The sequence below is a fragment of the Uloborus diversus genome, chromosome 9 (assembly GCF_026930045.1).
Source record: "Uloborus diversus isolate 005 chromosome 9, Udiv.v.3.1, whole genome shotgun sequence".
Classification (NCBI taxonomy): domain Eukaryota; kingdom Metazoa; phylum Arthropoda; class Arachnida; order Araneae; family Uloboridae; genus Uloborus; species Uloborus diversus.
In genome coordinates this window covers 119,034,597-119,052,617 of record NC_072739.1, presented here as the reverse complement: position 1 = coordinate 119,052,617, position 18,021 = coordinate 119,034,597, and the positions used below count along the sequence as shown (strand labels likewise).

Here is an 18,021-nt window from a genome sequence, read left to right as displayed (position 1 = left end):
AATAACTTATTCTTATGTCTTCTCTAGTTTATTTACATTTTCTTACAATTTTAGGTACATTTAATTGTGATAACCTGAAATGTTATTTGATTTGAGTAATATTTTAAACTCTTTTGCTGTTCTCAACAAATTTTCGTATTTTGCGTTAAAGTTTTGTTCCTTTTATTTTCAGTGTTCTTGTTGTGCCCTTCTCTACGGACTATAACATAATATAAAAGTACACTTTTAGGCCTTCAATTCAATATCGAAAAGTTCAAACAGAGTACACACTCAATATCAAAAAGTTTCTTGGGACATCCCCATAGGTGGATTCACGGAGGGGGGGGGGGTCGCACCCCAGACATTTTTGGTTGGATTTTAGAGGAAAAAAAATTTAAATGAAATATATTTCGTCAGAAAACATAGTTTGCAAAATAACTCACATTTTTTCACAATAAGAATGCAAGTTAATTTACTTGAAAGCTAACCCAATAATATGATAACATGCAGTGAAACTCTTGTGTATCACACATCGCCAGTGAGAGAGAAATTGTGCCACATCCCTACTAGCAAAATTTCTTGCATCAACCTTGACAGATCTTGATATTATACTGACGGCGTCAATATTGACATGTTTCATACTGCATAATGCTTGCATAAAGATTAAAAAGCAATATTACAATAACAACACGTATGCAACATTGCATTCATCTTAAAATATCAATATTGATATTACCTTACAATAACAACATTGCATACATGTTAACGCCGTCAAGATGATATTGATTTCATGTTGTCGCCGTCAAGGTAATTAGTACACAATAGAACAGGTGGACCTTCGTTGATACTTGCGCATGCGCACAGTTCTTTCTACCCAGCGTCCCTCGCATTGCTTGCTGGCACATCTTTCTAATTCGATTCGATTCAGTCGGTTCAGAGGAGCTGCACGTGGCGTTGCATTTCTTTAGGCTTCGTTAAGTTGGTTGCTTAGTTATTAGTGTGGAATCGTATTGTTTTAGGAATAACTTATGAATGACTGATAACTGCATTCGTTTATTATTATAGTACTAAACAAATCATATAGCAGACGATGTGCGATCATTGTTAAAAATGGCCGAAAATAACTTTTTTCGTCCCTAGACTTTGAAACAAAGGACATGAAGCCCAGAATTTCGTATTATCACTTCAATCTCATGAGTAAGATTAATTTTATTCAATGGTTATTTATGTTATTCTTTAAGATAAATTCATGTGTTTTGTCCATGGGATATTTTCAATGCTGACATCCATTTGGAAATGTACTTTATTGTATTTATTTACTTATTTATTATTTTGCTTTCTTTACTCCTAAATGTGTTATAAAAACTTCCGCAATTATTCCTAACTAGGCATTTTATGTATTTATAATACAATTAGAAGCATGAATTTAAAAAATAAGTCAAGTATTACGCCAAACGAAGAAACTTTCATTTTTTAAATTAAACTGCGAGTACTATTAATACCTTTATATGAATTTCCGATCAGATGTCAGCTTTAAGAAAATATTCTTAGGCTAGAAAACTAAATTGAAGAATAACAGAAATAATTAAAGAATGAAACTTAATTCCCGACTTTAAAGTGAAAATAATACAAAAAATAAAATAAAATAAATAAATAAAATAAATAGATAAAACACCTTGCAAACGTGCTGATTTCATACTGTCATGACAATGTATCCTGACATTTTCCTGTCATATCAATACGTATGCAATGTTACAAAAGCAAGATCATCTTGCATAGACCTTGTTTTCATGATGTCATGACAACATCTTGATATTATCCTGTCATATCAATACGTATGCAAGATTACAAAAGCAAGATCATCTTGCCTAGACCTTGCTTTCATGCTGTCATGACAACATCTTGATATTATCATGTCATATCAATACGTATGCAACATTACAAAAGCAGCATACCTTGATATTTTCCTGATATTATGCTGCATACACCTTGTCAGTCAATATTGTGGCAGCCTGCTGACAGCATAAATGGAGTAACATAACAACATTGAGGCAGCATTAATGCAAGATGATTTTTCTTGCACGTCAACCTTTATGCAATACTGAGGCAAGATATTTTGCTTACTGGGATATAAAGGATAAGAGTATTTTTATCCGTTTGATTCTAAATAAGCAGCAATTTATACATACAGCCAGGATCTGATTAAGGCACAGGCCAACTAGGCCTGGGCCTGGGGCCTCATTTTCCTAAGGGGCCCGGAAATTTTTTTTTAAAATGCTTAACATTAAAAAAAATCATGTATTTTTGTGAAAATAATAAAAAATCCTCTTTTACGCAACTGTTAAACATTATTTTGCGTTGACTTAAAGTGATAGAATAGAGGGGACCTCCAAAGCAATGTCTTTTGGGCCTCATTTTTATTAGGCCCTGCATACAGCAAATAAACATCACATTTCTTAAAATGTCTTTATAATTTTTTTATTATTCATTGCTGTGTTACAGAACAATTGTAATTGTATATACTTTGTATTTGGGTATTTATTGGTACTTGACTTTAAAACAACCATGGCTAATAAAGTCAAAAAAAAAAAAAAAAAAAGATGGCTATTGTAACATACTTCAAAAAAAAAAAAAAAACATTATACTGTTTCAAGTTTTTGAACATCATTCTATGGTAAACAGCAGTGGCATAAACTGCTCTGAAATCAACTAAAAAACACCCCAGACATCTGGTATTGTCGCACCCACCCCCATAATTCACAGCTTAAATCCGTTTATGGACAGCCCCGAACCTTGACCTTTCTTCTAAAATCTTCAAAGATGCGCTTTTAGGATTCCAAAATCTAAAAACAATTCTGCAAAAATGTTCTCGAACAATCGCAATTCCTAAAAAAGATTGCTTGAAATAACGTCTAAAAGATTTCAATTTCGAAAAAATTTTTAGGATTCCAAAATCTAAAAACAATTTTGCAAAAGTGTTCTCGAACAATCATAATTCCTAAAAAAGGCAGCCTGAAATAACGTCTAAAAGACTTCAATATCGAAAAATTTCCATGGCAATCTCCCCTCCACGTCGTCCATGGTTACAAATTGTCGGCGGTTTATACATTCCTTTTTAGTTATTTATTTATTTATTTATTTTATTATTATTATTTTTTTTTTTTTATTTATTTATTTATTTATTTTTTTTTTTTTTTTTTTTTTTTTTTTTTGTTTGAACTATACCTCCGACGGGATTTTAAATTGTGTCACCACCGTCACTGCCTATCAAAAGTCTCGCGTATAAGATTAATTTTAGTCCAAGGTAAGTTAATTACGTATCTGGAAACATTCATCACCAATAACTCTAGCCTCTGGTGCTACGTTTCGATACCGAATGAATGGCCAACGAGGTAGGAATTTCAATAGTAGAACGTCAAAAATCGGAACTGATTATAGGACCATATGTAGTTCGGATTTTCGAGAGTCACCAAGGAAATAACGTTTGGGAAAACATAGTATGCCTTTAATCAAAGAAAGTGGTCGTACAATATGCATGTACAGAACACACAACAGAGCAGAGGAAGAGTGAGTACAGTGAGACACGAAAATTCAATTACATTTTTCATTATTAAAAATCCCAGAAATTAAATTCTTTCAAGTGGTACAATATTTGCCACTGTTATAGGTATTATAAAGGTGGATCTAGAAGGAACTACGAATTCACACAAACGAGAAAAAAAAATGTATAAATGAAGTGCAATTTTGTCTCATTGTCCCCATGATCAGTGAGAACAGTGCTGCATATTTTTTCATTAAGTGAACTTTGAAAAAATCTAAATTTACCTATAAAAATATGACGATTGTTGCCGCTTGGTTTTGGTATGAGCTTTTGCCTCTGGCAAGGTAAATTTCATGTCGTCTTGACTCGCAATCTACCTTGTATTTGTTTGGGGCTGACCACTGACATAGAGTGATTTTGATGATTATGGATTAGTAAATTGACTTAAAGTTCCTCAGCAATTGTCAGGCTTACTAAAATTTCATTGGGAGTTTATTCGGGCTTTTGACGTTCGAATATTTTACGTTCAACTGTACTTTCATTTCATTTTAGTTTAAAATCATGTTCGAAGAAGTTTGTTTTGACATGCAAGTTACAAGGAAAGTATCGCATTTGTAATAACTACAAATAGATTGATTAAATTTTGAATTATTAAAATAACCATTTATTACCGACATTTTCTCACTTTCTTTAATTGCGAATAACTTCCTTCAAACAAATATTTTGATAACTGGGATCAACAAAACCGTGTTTTTTATTTGCATTTATTTTCATTTACTTATTTATATAGTATTAATTTTAAAGCTGAGCAATCATCATACTCTTCACACTCCAAAATTCTTCATGAACTGTACTCACTACGAAACCATATGATAGTGTAATAATGGAAGAAAAAAAAACAAGTAATAATAGAAAGAGCATCGTAAAAGATGTTTCTGTATGCGTAAATTAGTTAGCCCTCATGTCCTAAAGTCTTCCGAAATTTTGAGAAAATTCACCAAATTTTACGAATTTAGGCGAGTAATGGAAGGCACCTTTCACGCTTTGCAGATGGATATCTATTCACATGGAAAAGGTGAAATAGTACGGTACTTTGAATTTCTCACCAAGTCATCAAATTTGGAGCTTGGCTCAAAATTTGGGCAGACTTCAAGACCTTATGTCTCGATCACGGGGGCAGGAAAGCAAAGAATTTTTGCGTCAAAAAATGACTCAATATGTTGTTCCCATAGACTAATAATAAGAGTAGACCGAGCTATGGCAACCCTTTTGCTGCTCATAAACCAAACATGTGACTGGTGGATATCCTAGCAACAGCGGGCGTTAATCGTAGCAGACGATCAACGCCACCGCGAAATAAAATAAATAGAATTGATGGAACACGGAAGAATGATCTTTTATGGAGTCCGATTTGTAAATTTGTTATTCTAAGTTGTAAATATTTTGTTAATATAGTGAGTTTTTCGTTTAGATATTATTGTGCATTTTCTTTAGTCAATTTCAATAACTTTGTAAGCAATAAAAGATGCAAGCGACCAAGAAGAATCAGCAAACGGTAAGATTTTTACCTACAAATTCAATTTAAGATACCGATTAGTTCATTTTTGCGTTAACGCAAAACGTTTACGCCATTTCGTTCACGCCAACGCTGATAGCTCCAAATGAAATAAAAGTTACCGAAAACTGATCAAAAACTATTACTAATGTCAAAATAATGCATAACTAAAAGAAAAACAGTTCAATCTCTGCACCTGGAAGTTTTTTTTAATGAAAACACATTGTCTTAAAATACATGTCGAGTGCCAAACTATAGATAATGCTGCCATCTAGCAACCATGCTGCTAAAGTCTTCGCCAAGCCCTTCCACTAGTCACATGATACATCTATGAACCAATTTTCTTTATCAGCAAGAATGAGAAAACTCGGTCTACTCTTATTATTAGTCTATGGTTGTTCCGATTGTTACCTCTTTGGACTCATTTCATTAGCACACTATTCGCGAGTTTCCCCGGTCAGGAGTGTTTTTCCCCTCTCTATTTTTTTTCATTCCCCAACCCCTCCGCCTCAAGGCCGCAGAGAGCCAAGGCGGGCCCCTAGTCAGTTTTGTCGTCGGGCCCCCCGCGTCCCAAAAAAGAAAGGAAGACGAAAAGGGGGGGGGGGGAATCACAACTGTTTACTAGAAAATAATTAACTCTATTTTAAGTGCCACAACAGTAAATACCAAAAGAGTAAATTTTACTTTATCTTTACGTTCCCGATTACTCGGAGTTTTTTTTTTTTTTTCTTCCTTACTTTTCTTTCTTTCTTTTTTTGCGTCAATGTCACCGGGGCCCCCAAAGGCCCGGGCCCTTAGTTTCCAACTAGGTTGACATGGTCTCTCGTTGGGCCTGCTCCCTCCCCCCCCCCTCGCGATAGCTCAAATCTAAAGGGACCGACGAAAAACTTGGACTTATCAGAAGTTCGACTTACCGCTAGTTTCGGTTTTCGACATTTTAGTATTAAAAACTATTAAATATTTTAACTAATATGTACATATAACAGAAAAAATTTAGAACTTATAAATTTTTTTGCACAATATGTAGTTTCTCCGTGAAGAGTTCTGAAGACGAAGTTGTGTCTGGTCTTGAACTTCTCCAGCCATTCAGCACTGGCGTGGAAGTTTTCTACGTTCCGTAATATAGCCAAATTGTTGCTTTCTCACGCAGCAAACAACTACTTGTAGGAATGGCATGGTCTTGATTCCGATACTGCTGGAACCACTTGAATAGAGCTGATTCTACTTCAGGAAAGGTGCACATCTTCATTCGTTTCAAATTCGGATAAATGGATTCGTACCGCTTTTGAAGAATATTTCTTTTTGATGATGTTGTGAGATTCCGTGCTGTTGTGCCGTGGGCTGAGGGTTGTTACCTTAAACGTTTCGACCGCATCTGCGGCGGTCATCTTCAGTGTTTACGTGGTCGAAGCTTCCAGGAAAACGACTTCCTAACAACTGATGCAGATTTCGAAGAGTTGTCCATATTTATGTCGGAAGTGCTAGCTCTTCCTTCGTTTCTTTTTGTTCGTTGGATTCCTTTCAAAGTCATAAATAAGATTTACTTTACTTTCTAAATTCAAGGCTTTCAGCATTCGCTTTGACATCGTTAATAGTAAAGACAAATCTTTCTCTCGGGATCTTATCAGCAAATGATCGAACTAAAAATTGAACGGGAACGCATCTGTAACTTAGGTCAGCCTTTGAATAAAGGTACAGTCAGTTGAGTTGACAACTTGACAGCTTAAAAACTGATTCGTAGTCCAGCAACATGTCTGAGTGTAAACACTACAACACAACAATATAGAGTCAATAAGTACAACAAAAGAAAACAAGCCATACTCATTTCCGCACGTGTATCTCCTTTATCGCGTATTGGTTCAGCAGGTGTTATCCTTGCTTTAGAGGTCTAATGTGCAGAAGTTGCAAGTGAAGGTAAATGAATTTTTCTCTCACAGTCACTTTTCCCTCCATTCTTCCGAAATAAATTTCGAGTTATCTTTAAAAAAACATCGAGTTAAAGGAAGTTTACTTCGAGATATTGAGAATAATCAGCATGGAGTTAAAGACAATGATATTGTAAATTGATAAGAACTTCGAGTTATAGTAATTTTCGAGTTATCGCGAATTGACTGTATTTGTTCTTTTTTGCAGCTCAAGCGAAAGGTATTTTCGATGCTTTGCTATATTTTATTTTCTTTTACTATATATTTGAATAAATATGAAGTATCAACTTTCGAAAAAGTTTCTTCTACTTAAAAAAATAAGATTTGCACGTGTTACATGCAGGGGCGGCATTTCAGCATTTCATTTGGGGAGGGGAATCGAGTTTCTAAAATATGTATTACCACAATGCGGTACTAAACACAGATTAGCTAACATAAAGTGGTCATAAAATCGGTTTAATATGTATGAAAATTAGTGCTTAGAAACAATTAAAATTTTGATTCACTTTCTAATAAGTTATCATACAAAAAATCTCGATACTAAAGTTTTTATACCTTTTGTAAAAGTTTTAATGCAAGAGTTTTGAAATTCGGAAGAGCAGGGAATCGTGTTACTAATCTATCAGTGCCCAGTATCGTTCTGTTTTGCCAGTACAGCTAAATAGAAAAAGTCTCTTTTTTTTTCCCCATTGTGCTTCGAAAATAATTCTCTAACCTCCTGAGACATAAAAAAAATCTCTCTCTACCAGCTGAGTTGATTAGAATAGTTAAAAAATAATTGAAGTAACAAAGTTATGTATGGAAGCACTTTTTATACCTTTCTCTTCAAAATCACCCAGGCAACTTCAAAAATTGTGCGGGGCTCAAATTTTTAATCATTGAATAATCTAGTCTGGTCGGCGCTCTCAGCTTCAATGAGATGTCATCTACCTCCAGCTCCGTTATTCACTATTCCAGCCTGATAAGTCCATAACAAGGACGAAACTTCAGTCTCTGGATGTGATAACTGGTCTGTCTGTATATTGTTTGTAATTTTTCTTGTCTCATGTTAAAAATTTTACTCATAATTGAAACATTTTATTTTTCGTTTTCAAAATCCAATCCAGGTAATATAGAGCCAATCATACAGAAAAATAATTATCATCAAATCTTGTGTTAATTTCATTCGAAACTGAATTGATTACTTCATACAAAATATTAAAAAAACAATGCTTGACTTTGCATCATCATGTGGATTTTTGTCACTTTTTTTTTCGCCTTTTTAAAATTGGCTCAGAGGAAGAATTTTTTTTTTTTTTGAAAAATTTCACACGTGATTGAAATATACATCTATGTAAAATATGTTTTCAGTTTCAATCAGGCTTGTAGTCAATTACGAGGAAATGTAATCGATTACGATTATGATTACGGGCACAATAAAAGGGGGATTACAATTACGATTACGGTTATAATCCTCTGGCAAAACGTAATTACGATTACAGCAACTTTCCGATTATGTAGAAAATGTAATCGATTACGATTATAATATGCCGATTATGATTTTGATTACGATTACAGACTTATATTATAATGTATATATATCACTCATTTGCATCAACAACGTGATAGTTGAAAATTATGATTTTTGATTTAATATTAAAGAGATAATTGCAACTACCGTGTAGTATTAACTTAAAGATTATTTATTTTGTATTATTGCGCTGTTGCAGGGAAAGAGCAATATATGAAAGATAAAAAAAAACTAGAAAATTCAAATTGCGTACATTACACAATGCTACAATGACTGTACAGGTATAGGCACACCAGATGGTCAAATCCAGATTTCCCCAATTCCCTTCCAACTTTTCCCCAGAAAGCAATGTTTTCTATCAAAATTCCCCAAATTCAAAAATTATTTTTCCACTAATATTTTCATGAAATGAAACGACTTCCTCTGATAATTTTGTCGCTTGAAATTTTTTTTTCCCCCGAAATATCCAAATTTTCTTATAAAATTCCCCAACTTTTTTTTCTTCCCATTTTTGCTTTTTTTTTTTTTTTTGTCTTCTTTATCTTTATCTTTTTTTATCTTTACTAATAGTAAAAACTGAACGTATGTCTGTCAGGATCTCTGTGACACGCATAGCACCCAGACAGTTCGACTGATTTGCATGAAATTTGGCAAAGAATCAGTTTGTAGCATGGAGCTGTGCACCTTTAAACGATTTTTCAAAAATTAGATTTTGTTCTTTTTCTACTCCAATTTTAAGAACATTTTCTCGAGCAAAAGTATCATAAGATGAACTACTAAACTACCAAGTTATCATAATGTGGAACCGTAACGTGGGCAAGCCAATTGACGAGAAATTCATCATGTATTATTTGTAAATATACAGGGGAACCAAAATACCTTTTAATTTTCTACTACGGGCAAAGCCGTGCGGGTGCCACTAGTCATAAATACAAGCGCCTGTCCGAGTAATAAGAAATAGCCAAATTTTTTTTTTCTACTCGCATTTACTACTCTGCTTTTGTATGTGCATTTAAACTACGATTTTTGTATATATTTATCCAAGAACATTCTTCGTATACTTATTTTTTGCCTGTTTCACGTATCAACTAGTATACTACTAGCTACTATACTACTATACTACTATACTACTAGCTTGAGTAATGTAACTCAAGCAAAACTATTAATGCAAATTCCGAAGCATAATATTCCACATAATACGAAATGCGAATTCCATAAAGTTGAGCAGAGCTAAACCAACGCTGTTTGAATGTAACTACTAGATGTCAAGACGCAAATTTAATCACAATTTTTTTTCCCCAGGTTTTCCCCAAGATAATTTTTTTTCCCCAAAGAATTCCCCTCAAAATCCATTTCCCCAAAATTTCCCCAGAGAGCACCAGATTTTCCCAAAATGGGGAAATTTCCCCCAATCTGGCAACACTGCTCCATCGTTGTTACACTGAACACACAAGTATGAAATATTTAGCCTATATGAGGAAATGTCTTCTTTAGTTAAAAAACCGCCCCTGGTTACATGCGTGACAGTACGGTCATATCCGCAACACGTACGAATCATTATTTTTCAAGAACAAAAAATTTTTTTTAGAAAGCTGACACTTCTTATTCGCAACTCCAGAGCTCGAATGCGCTACCTTGCTGTGATTAACAATACTAAAGAAAAGAGTAAAACATTCCGTTCCAAAACATTCCGTGTTTTCCTTGGGGTAAATTACAGGCTTCAGACAGTTTGTGGTGTAATGTAATTTCAGAAGAATAGAAAAGAAAGCTTCCCGCCACAAACACGATGAAAAATTACTGTCATTCACTAAGCGTCAAAGCAAGTTATAAGTTAAGGCATTTGTTTGTTTTACCTTTTTCATCCGCCATTAGACAGTGTCTGAAGCGCCCCCTTTAGCTTATTGGAGTTGCGAATTACGATACGTAATGGTTTCTTATATTCGAATTTTTCACAATTAAAAGCCAAAGTTTAAAACTCCGGGAATACAAAGCAAATAATATTATGCGTTAAAATGTCACACCCGTTCAAATGGATTGAGCAAATTAAAACTAATTAGCGAACTTTCAGTCCCGAAAATAAAAACGTAACTTACTAAATGTACACAAACAGAAACATCTTGAAAGATAGCGCAAAAAGAAAATAAAGAAAAGCTTTCTCTGCTGTAAAACAGAGATAAGTACAGAGATAAAAAATATAGAGTGCGTAAAGGCACTTGACTCCATGTTCCAAAACAAGTGAAATGTAGTTCGAAATGGTAAATCCTCCGAAGGAGTGGTTGTCTGAGAATTAATTTTTATATCCTAAAATAAAAGCTCATTGTAAGAAACATGGCTGACAAATCTGAAATGTTGCCTAACAACGAAATGGCAGCATCTTATAATTCAGTTAATTTATTCTACAATTTCCCAAATGGCGTTGAGGACGTCTGGCAGCTAAGAAAAGTTGACACAGGTAAGGTATTTCATGATGAGAAATATTGAAATGGGATTTTTTGAAAAGAAAAAGTGCATGACTATTGTCGTTATTGAAGTCAAATAATACAGGTTTTCTAATAAAAATTGAAAATCCGAAATACATATTAAATTGCTATTTTTTTTCCTTTAATGTCTCCCGGATATATATCTAATATATGCTCCCGGGCTAAAGCATATACAGTAAAACCTGTAAAGTTGACCACCCTTGTAAGTTGACCACCTGTCTATGTTGACCGCTTTTGTCAGGAACGGAATTAGTCCTATCTCATATAATGAAGGAAAACCTCTGTAACTTGACCACCTCTCTATCTTGACCACCTGTCTATCTTGACCACTAATGTTCGCCAAATTTGGTTTGGAGTATTGTAAAAAAGCCTTTGTAAGTTGACCACTTGGTTTATTTTTTTCAACTTTCTTCAGCAAATTGTTTCATTTTATTGTTTATTTATTTATTTTTATTATTATTATCATTGTTATTATTATTTCATAGCTTTCCAAGAATGGTTTTAATGCTTTGATGACAGAACAGCATTTTACTAACTAAACAGCAGAATAAAGCTTAATGCTGCTTTTTATTCTCCAAACTTGTTTTTCATTTGTTGTTCTATTTGAGATAGCTTTTTGTACTCTGTTCAATGAAAATAGGTGTCAGTATAAAAGTTCAAAGTCTTTCCTTTCAGTTGCAATATGTTGTGACAGCATAGGAATTGTGCAAAAACGAGCAGGTCCGGATCTATACATTCTGATTCCCCTGCAACAAAATATGTAGGGCCCCTCCCTAGTGGCCAGCAGTGTCTATTAGTAAAGTGAATAAGTCTTAGTGCTAGTTTTTTTTTTCTATTTTTTCTTCAATTTATAGGGCCGTTAGCCCCTTTAAGGACGCAGGTCTCTCGCACTGCGGGTACGCAGATCAGGGCTTGCTAATGAGTAAAGTTACATGTTTCTGGTGCAAGAGATTAAGAGATAGGACATTTTGATTTTGCCTTTATGAACTGGGAGAGTCGAACTTGTTGCGCTTTGTGCTATAAGTTTTGCATAAAAAGGCTCCAAAAAGAAAGTTAGCTGAACTTGAGATTAATAAAAAGTATGATGGATTAAAATTAACTGGAAAAAAACAGAGAATATTAGCTGGCATATATGGAATTTCTAAAACTAAAGTCTAATATAGTTAAAAACAAGGAAAAACTAACAAAATTATTTGAATAGTATTTTTAATTATTGTTTTACTTTCAATAATGTTAAACAATGAAAGTGAGTTGAACAGAAAGAGTAAGGGTGAATTCCTCAAAAAATGAATACATGTTGCAAGAAATGACAAAAAAATTAAAAAAAATTATTACCGCCCTTTATAAGTTGACCACCTGTCTAAGTTGACCGCCAAAGTACTGCCCACGAGTGGTCAACTTACACAGGTTTTACTGTATTAGATTTTTTTTTTTTCAAAACATTAACACTGCAATATCATTGCGATAATTCGAATCCTGCTTGTTTAAATCACACACAATAAATCTATGATTTCAAAAATTTAACTTTCACTGCTTGAAAACAATTTTTTACATTATTGTACTGAATTTTCATTTTAAAAGTTTTTATTTTCTTTTCGACTTGTGACTCAACCAATCAGCAGATGTATAATCACGGCTGGATTCTTCTATAAGCTAAACAAGCTATTGCGTAGAGCTCCGCTTTGATACAAGATCGAAATTCCTAGCCAAAAAAAAATCAACTCAAAAAAAAAAACTTTTTTTTTAATTCTCTAAGTTAATAAGTGTTCCGATTCACCCCATTTTACTGCACCAAAGTCAACCATTGATTGCCAAAATTTGGCTTCAAAAACACGATTTAATAGATAGTATCAATGTATAAATTATCCTATGATTTCACATTTTCATGCAAAGACGATGTGAAAACGAAGATTTCAGAATCACGTCTTCGTGCAAAGACGTGAGACGTTAAATTTCGTACAAAGAAATTTTAAAAATAAAACACACACAACGACAAAATTTTTGTGTGATGCATTTTACATTCATCACAATCATGCTATAAGTTTCCTTCCTTTACAAGTGTTGTAATACTGTTCTGGTTCATTTTTCATCTTCTATTTTTTGCGTCTTATGTTATAAATTATCATTGAAGCGAAATTTTTATGCGTACGCTTTGAAATCCTAATCTGCATCTGATTGTGTGACGGACACGGAACTGACGTGGTTGTTTTTAAATTACTGCCAAAAACAATGAAAAACACCACTAATTTTAAGTTTAAATACTTTCGCGTTTTAATTGTTGCCAAAAAGCAATGGAAAATAAGTTTCAATAAAGTTAGTTTTATTAATGAATTTAATAAATTATTTTCAAGGCAATATGCCGAAGTCAGGCACAGATAAAACACGAGCGTGGTGAAGTGACAGGTCAGAACGTTAAAAAAATAATAATCTTTATCTTTACTAATAATAAAGCTGAAAGTCTCTCTGTCTGTCAGGATCTCTCTCTGTCCGGATTTCTGTTTGTCAGGATCTCTGTGACGCACATATCGCCTAAACCGTTGGGCGAATTTTCATGAAATTTGGCACAAAGTTAGTTTGTAGCATGGAGGTGTGCACCTCGAAGCGATTTTTCGAAAATTCGATGTGGTTCTTTTTCTATTCCAATTTTAAGATAGACGAGTAAATTACTAAATTATTATATCGTGGAACCGTAACATGGGCACAAGCCAATTGGCGAGAAAATTCACCATACATTATTTATAAATATACAGGCGAACCAAAAGACCTTTTAATTTTCTGTTACGGGCAAAGCCGTGCGGGTATCACTATAATAATTAAAAGGTAAACGTTTCTCTTCTATCGTGTATTTACAACACACATTTTTTTTATTTGATTATCATTTGTTCCTTCATTTTATATCTGTTCACACAAGAAATGTTAATACTTTTATAATTTACGCATTACGCTTCTTTTTTTTTTTTTTTTTTTGCATGAAACTGAAATATGATAACGAAATAAATATGAAAGCTTTTGTTCCTTTTCCAAAAAAATTCCAATTCCGTTATTTATTCCGGTGGCGGTATTTCGGTACCGGTACCACGTTTAAAAAACACTGAACATTGGAATTGCTATTGCAATTCCAATGTTCGGTGTTCCGTGTTCGGTCCGGAATCGCAATCACTACTTGACAGTAATACTGGTTTATTCTTCTTAACAGAAAGTCTCCAGATAACGCGCGGGGCCCAAGCCAGTAATGACGACTTATCTTCCTTGGACAGTTGGACTCAGACTGTTCTCACGAAATCATCGCTTGGGAGCAGCCAGTCACTGGATTCAACGGGCACTGGATTTTCCTCCGCCAACACCACACCGGGCGACTCTCCGGTGGGCACTCCGAGTACCAAGAAAAAGAAACTCAGCCTCAAGCCAGCTTTGAAGCTAAATGTCGATGATACTTGGTCATCTCCTAGGCAGAAGAGAAGGAGGCACAAATACAAAAAGAACATTCAAGCCTCGGTAAGTTGTATCTGAGTTTCGTATGTTGGAAGGTACTAGGGTGAATCCAGGGCATGGGCACATAGGGAGTAAGCCCAAGGCACCAAAATTGGAAAGTACCAATGGGTTTGTTTCCATCAGTCAAAAGTACTACTTTTAGTCACTGAAATTGAATTTGAATTTAGTCGCAAAAATAATAACATGGAACGAGAAAAACTTTCATTTTCCCAACCCTTAGTTTTTAATTAATTTTTTTAAATGCCCGATTTTGAAAATAAGGCTTGGTCTTTCTGACGTCACAAATGATGTACTTTGGCGCAGCTGTCTGCCGCTTTTCCTCGTTATGATAATCAAGAAGCGAATTAAATATTTCGCTCTACGCTTGCTATCAACCATATCGTTGCCAATACACTTGAGTAAAGATGCGAATTAAATATTTTGCTCTGTGAATGGCAACATAGAATGGCATTTCATCATTTGTGATGTCATCGGCAGAAGCGTAAACAATGAAAGCGCACCGATTAAAATATTTTTTAAAAAATGTTAAATTTAGTCAAATTATTTAAAAAATAGTCAGATCCTATGTTTTTAAGCATGCTTTTTCAAAAAAAAAAAAAAAATACAGTAGAACCTCCATTAAGGGACACCTCCGAATAAGGGACACCTCTATTTAAGGGACATTTTTTCTGGTCCCAGCCCTTTGAATAGGGACTTCCATGTATTTACCTCTAATTAAGGGACACTCTGTTTAAGGGACAGTTGCAAAGCCAAAATAATGTATAAGTGCATTAGAAATAGTGAATTTTTCTGGAATTCAAGTTTCACTTTTCCTCTAAAAACTAATTGAGGTAAGTTTGACATAAACATATTGTGAAGGAAACAAGTAATATATTGTTTAAAAAAAAAAAAAAAAAAAACTTGCTGAAATTAACATGCATGATTTACCTTCTCAACAACTTATTCAGGGCCGACGGAGAGTGCAAAGCAACTAATTAGCTTTATATACGACTAGTGGTACCGGCACGGCTTTGCCCGTAATAGAGAAATTAAAAGGTCTTTTGGCTCGCCTGTATATTTACAAATAATGTATGGTGAATTTTCTCGCCAATTGACTTGTACCCATGTTACGGTTTCACGTTATGATAATTTCGTAATTTACTCGTCTATCTTATGATTATTTTGTTCTTAAAATTGGAATAGAAAAAGAACAACATCGAATTTTCGAAAAATCGCTTCGAGGTGCACATCCTCATGCTACAAACTAACTTTGCCAAATTTCATGAAAATCGGCCGAACGGTCTAGGTGCTATGCGCGTCACAGAGATCCAGACATCCTCCAGACATCCAGACAGAGAGACTTTCAGCTTAATTTTTAGCAAAGATAAAACGTTAAATTTGAACATTAATTGTAATTCACATAGTATTACATAGTGAATTACATAACATAAAGCAATATATGTAATGAATTACACTTCAAAATTATTTCTGTATGCCACAAAACTATGTCATTACAAAATTTTTTATTAAATTTTAATTAATAAAATAATATAAACTTAAAAATTTGAATAATTGTAAATTTTGTTTAGCATATATGAAACATTTTCAGTATTTAATCATAAGTCAATGTTTATTGTGATGTTATACTACTAAGTACACAGCATGCATCAATTCATACACCTCCGAATATGGGACATCTCTATTTTAAGGGACAAAATATCTGGTCCCCTTAGTGTCCTTTATTGAGAGGTTCTACTGTACTTTTAAAATTTTGGAAATGACCCCATTCTGTTGCCAAACTTTTAAAAATTGAGGGTTTTTTTATAGCACAAGATGTAAGTATTAAATCTAGAGAAAAAAATTCAACTTAAAATTTTAAACCTTTCCGCAAATCTCGAATCTACTGCCTATTTCAACTCTATATTTATGCTATTATTACATTTGAAAGTTATATCATAAAAACTTTTGGCATTTACGGCTTCTTGTAGCCTGGCAAAATGTTTGACTTCATACCTTATTATGCATATTTACTACTAGCTGCGTTGCCCGGCTTTGCCCGGTCTACTTTGAAAATAAAATTTGTGTCAAGTGACGTATATTCAACAATCAGGCATAAATAAAAGAAAAAAAAAACACCATGCAAAACTTCCCTTCCAAACATTGACGACAGATATTAAAATACTTTTAAGGAATTAAAATGTGAAAGATGGATTTAAAAAGTGTAACCATGGAAACACAAAATAAAATAAGTTTTAAAATGAGAAAGATGGAAATAAACATTGGATTCATAAAGCGTTGTCGTGGAAACGCAAAATAAAATGGTTAAAAACTTGAATAGAGAACAGATTGTTGAACTTCATTTAATTCGCTTGTAACTTTTTTGCTAATAGAGATAGAGGGTTAAACCTTCTACCATAGGTCGAGTTAGATCTGGAGTAAAAAAAGCAGCTCTATCCAATGCTGTCAAAAAGAAAACTGTGGGACAATTCCTTCACTTTTTATTGATGGATTTAGTGAAGAAAGTAGTGAATAAATTTTAGCTAAGCCTAAAAAATTCGAGCTAAAAATGTAAAAAACTCCCGCCGCAATTAAGTTAGAGCATTGGAACAAATTGCGTAGAACGCGGAAAATTCTTCCATTTCCAACGATATATAATATTATTATTTGCGAGTAATTTTTCACCCCCATATTCGGGAATTTATGTGAAAATTGGGCCTAAATTGGAATAAAATAAGAACTACTCGTCGAATTTTTTTCGAACAGGTCTGCAAACCTTCTCAGGACTTAAAGGAACAAACTGTGAAAATTTCAGCAAAATTGGCCGTGTAGCATAGGCGGATTTAGGACTGAGTTCTTGGGGGGGGCAAGATTTTTTTTAGAGCAACATTTTTAATCGTCTCCCCTCCCTCTCCCATGTTTTTATCTGCTTTCTGTGATGCAGAAGGCCATTCTTTACTTTTTTATGTGTCGTTTTCATTACTGTGTGTAATCATGCTGTCCTTTTTGAATTGACCTTAAAAGAGAGGGGGCTGGTATTAAGAGATTGACACAGGGCTCCCTTTTAAGTGGGATATAGAATATCTCCACTTCTTGGGGGCCCGGGGGTCTCGGGAGGAAATTATATAAAATGGATATAAAATTCTGCATTTTAAAGTCTTATAAGGGTTAATTGGAAATAATAGGCAAATCATTTTTTTTTTAAAGTTTTACACTTGATGCAAGTTAATACTTTTAAAAAAATGGTGCACAGATTTAGAGAATAGGTATAAAGAGAGTAACATACTACCCATTTGAACAATTCTTAATTTATCCACTTGATAAGAAATAAAATTGAAGCACACTTTGCTTAGGAGTTTCAAAGACTTGTCTAATTATTTTCAAGGTTTGGTTAGTTAGATTGGGTTTTTGGCTCAAGAGCCCTGGTAGGCTATACTGCGCCAATTCTTTTCAGGGATTTTAGAACCAATAATTTGCACTTTCCAGTCTCTAAAATTGAGTAGTAGATTATACAGTTGTACAATATTGTTCAAACTTTGTAAGAAACGGCTATTTTAAGTTTA

General features: G+C 33.8%; 1 protein-coding gene across 1 annotated transcript in view; it reads left to right on the top strand.

The window, feature by feature from the left end:
* The first annotated feature begins 10,852 nt into the window (after nt 1–10,852).
* The window catches only part of LOC129229721 (myogenesis-regulating glycosidase-like), a 28,941-nt gene continuing 21,772 nt past the window's right edge, over nt 10,853–18,021 (top strand). The window contains exons 1-2 of the mRNA XM_054864084.1: nt 10,853–10,962; nt 14,187–14,485. Coding sequence (XP_054720059.1) covers nt 10,857–10,962; nt 14,187–14,485 — 405 coding nt within the window. The 5' untranslated portion in view covers nt 10,853–10,856. The remainder of the gene's footprint in view (nt 10,963–14,186; nt 14,486–18,021) is intronic.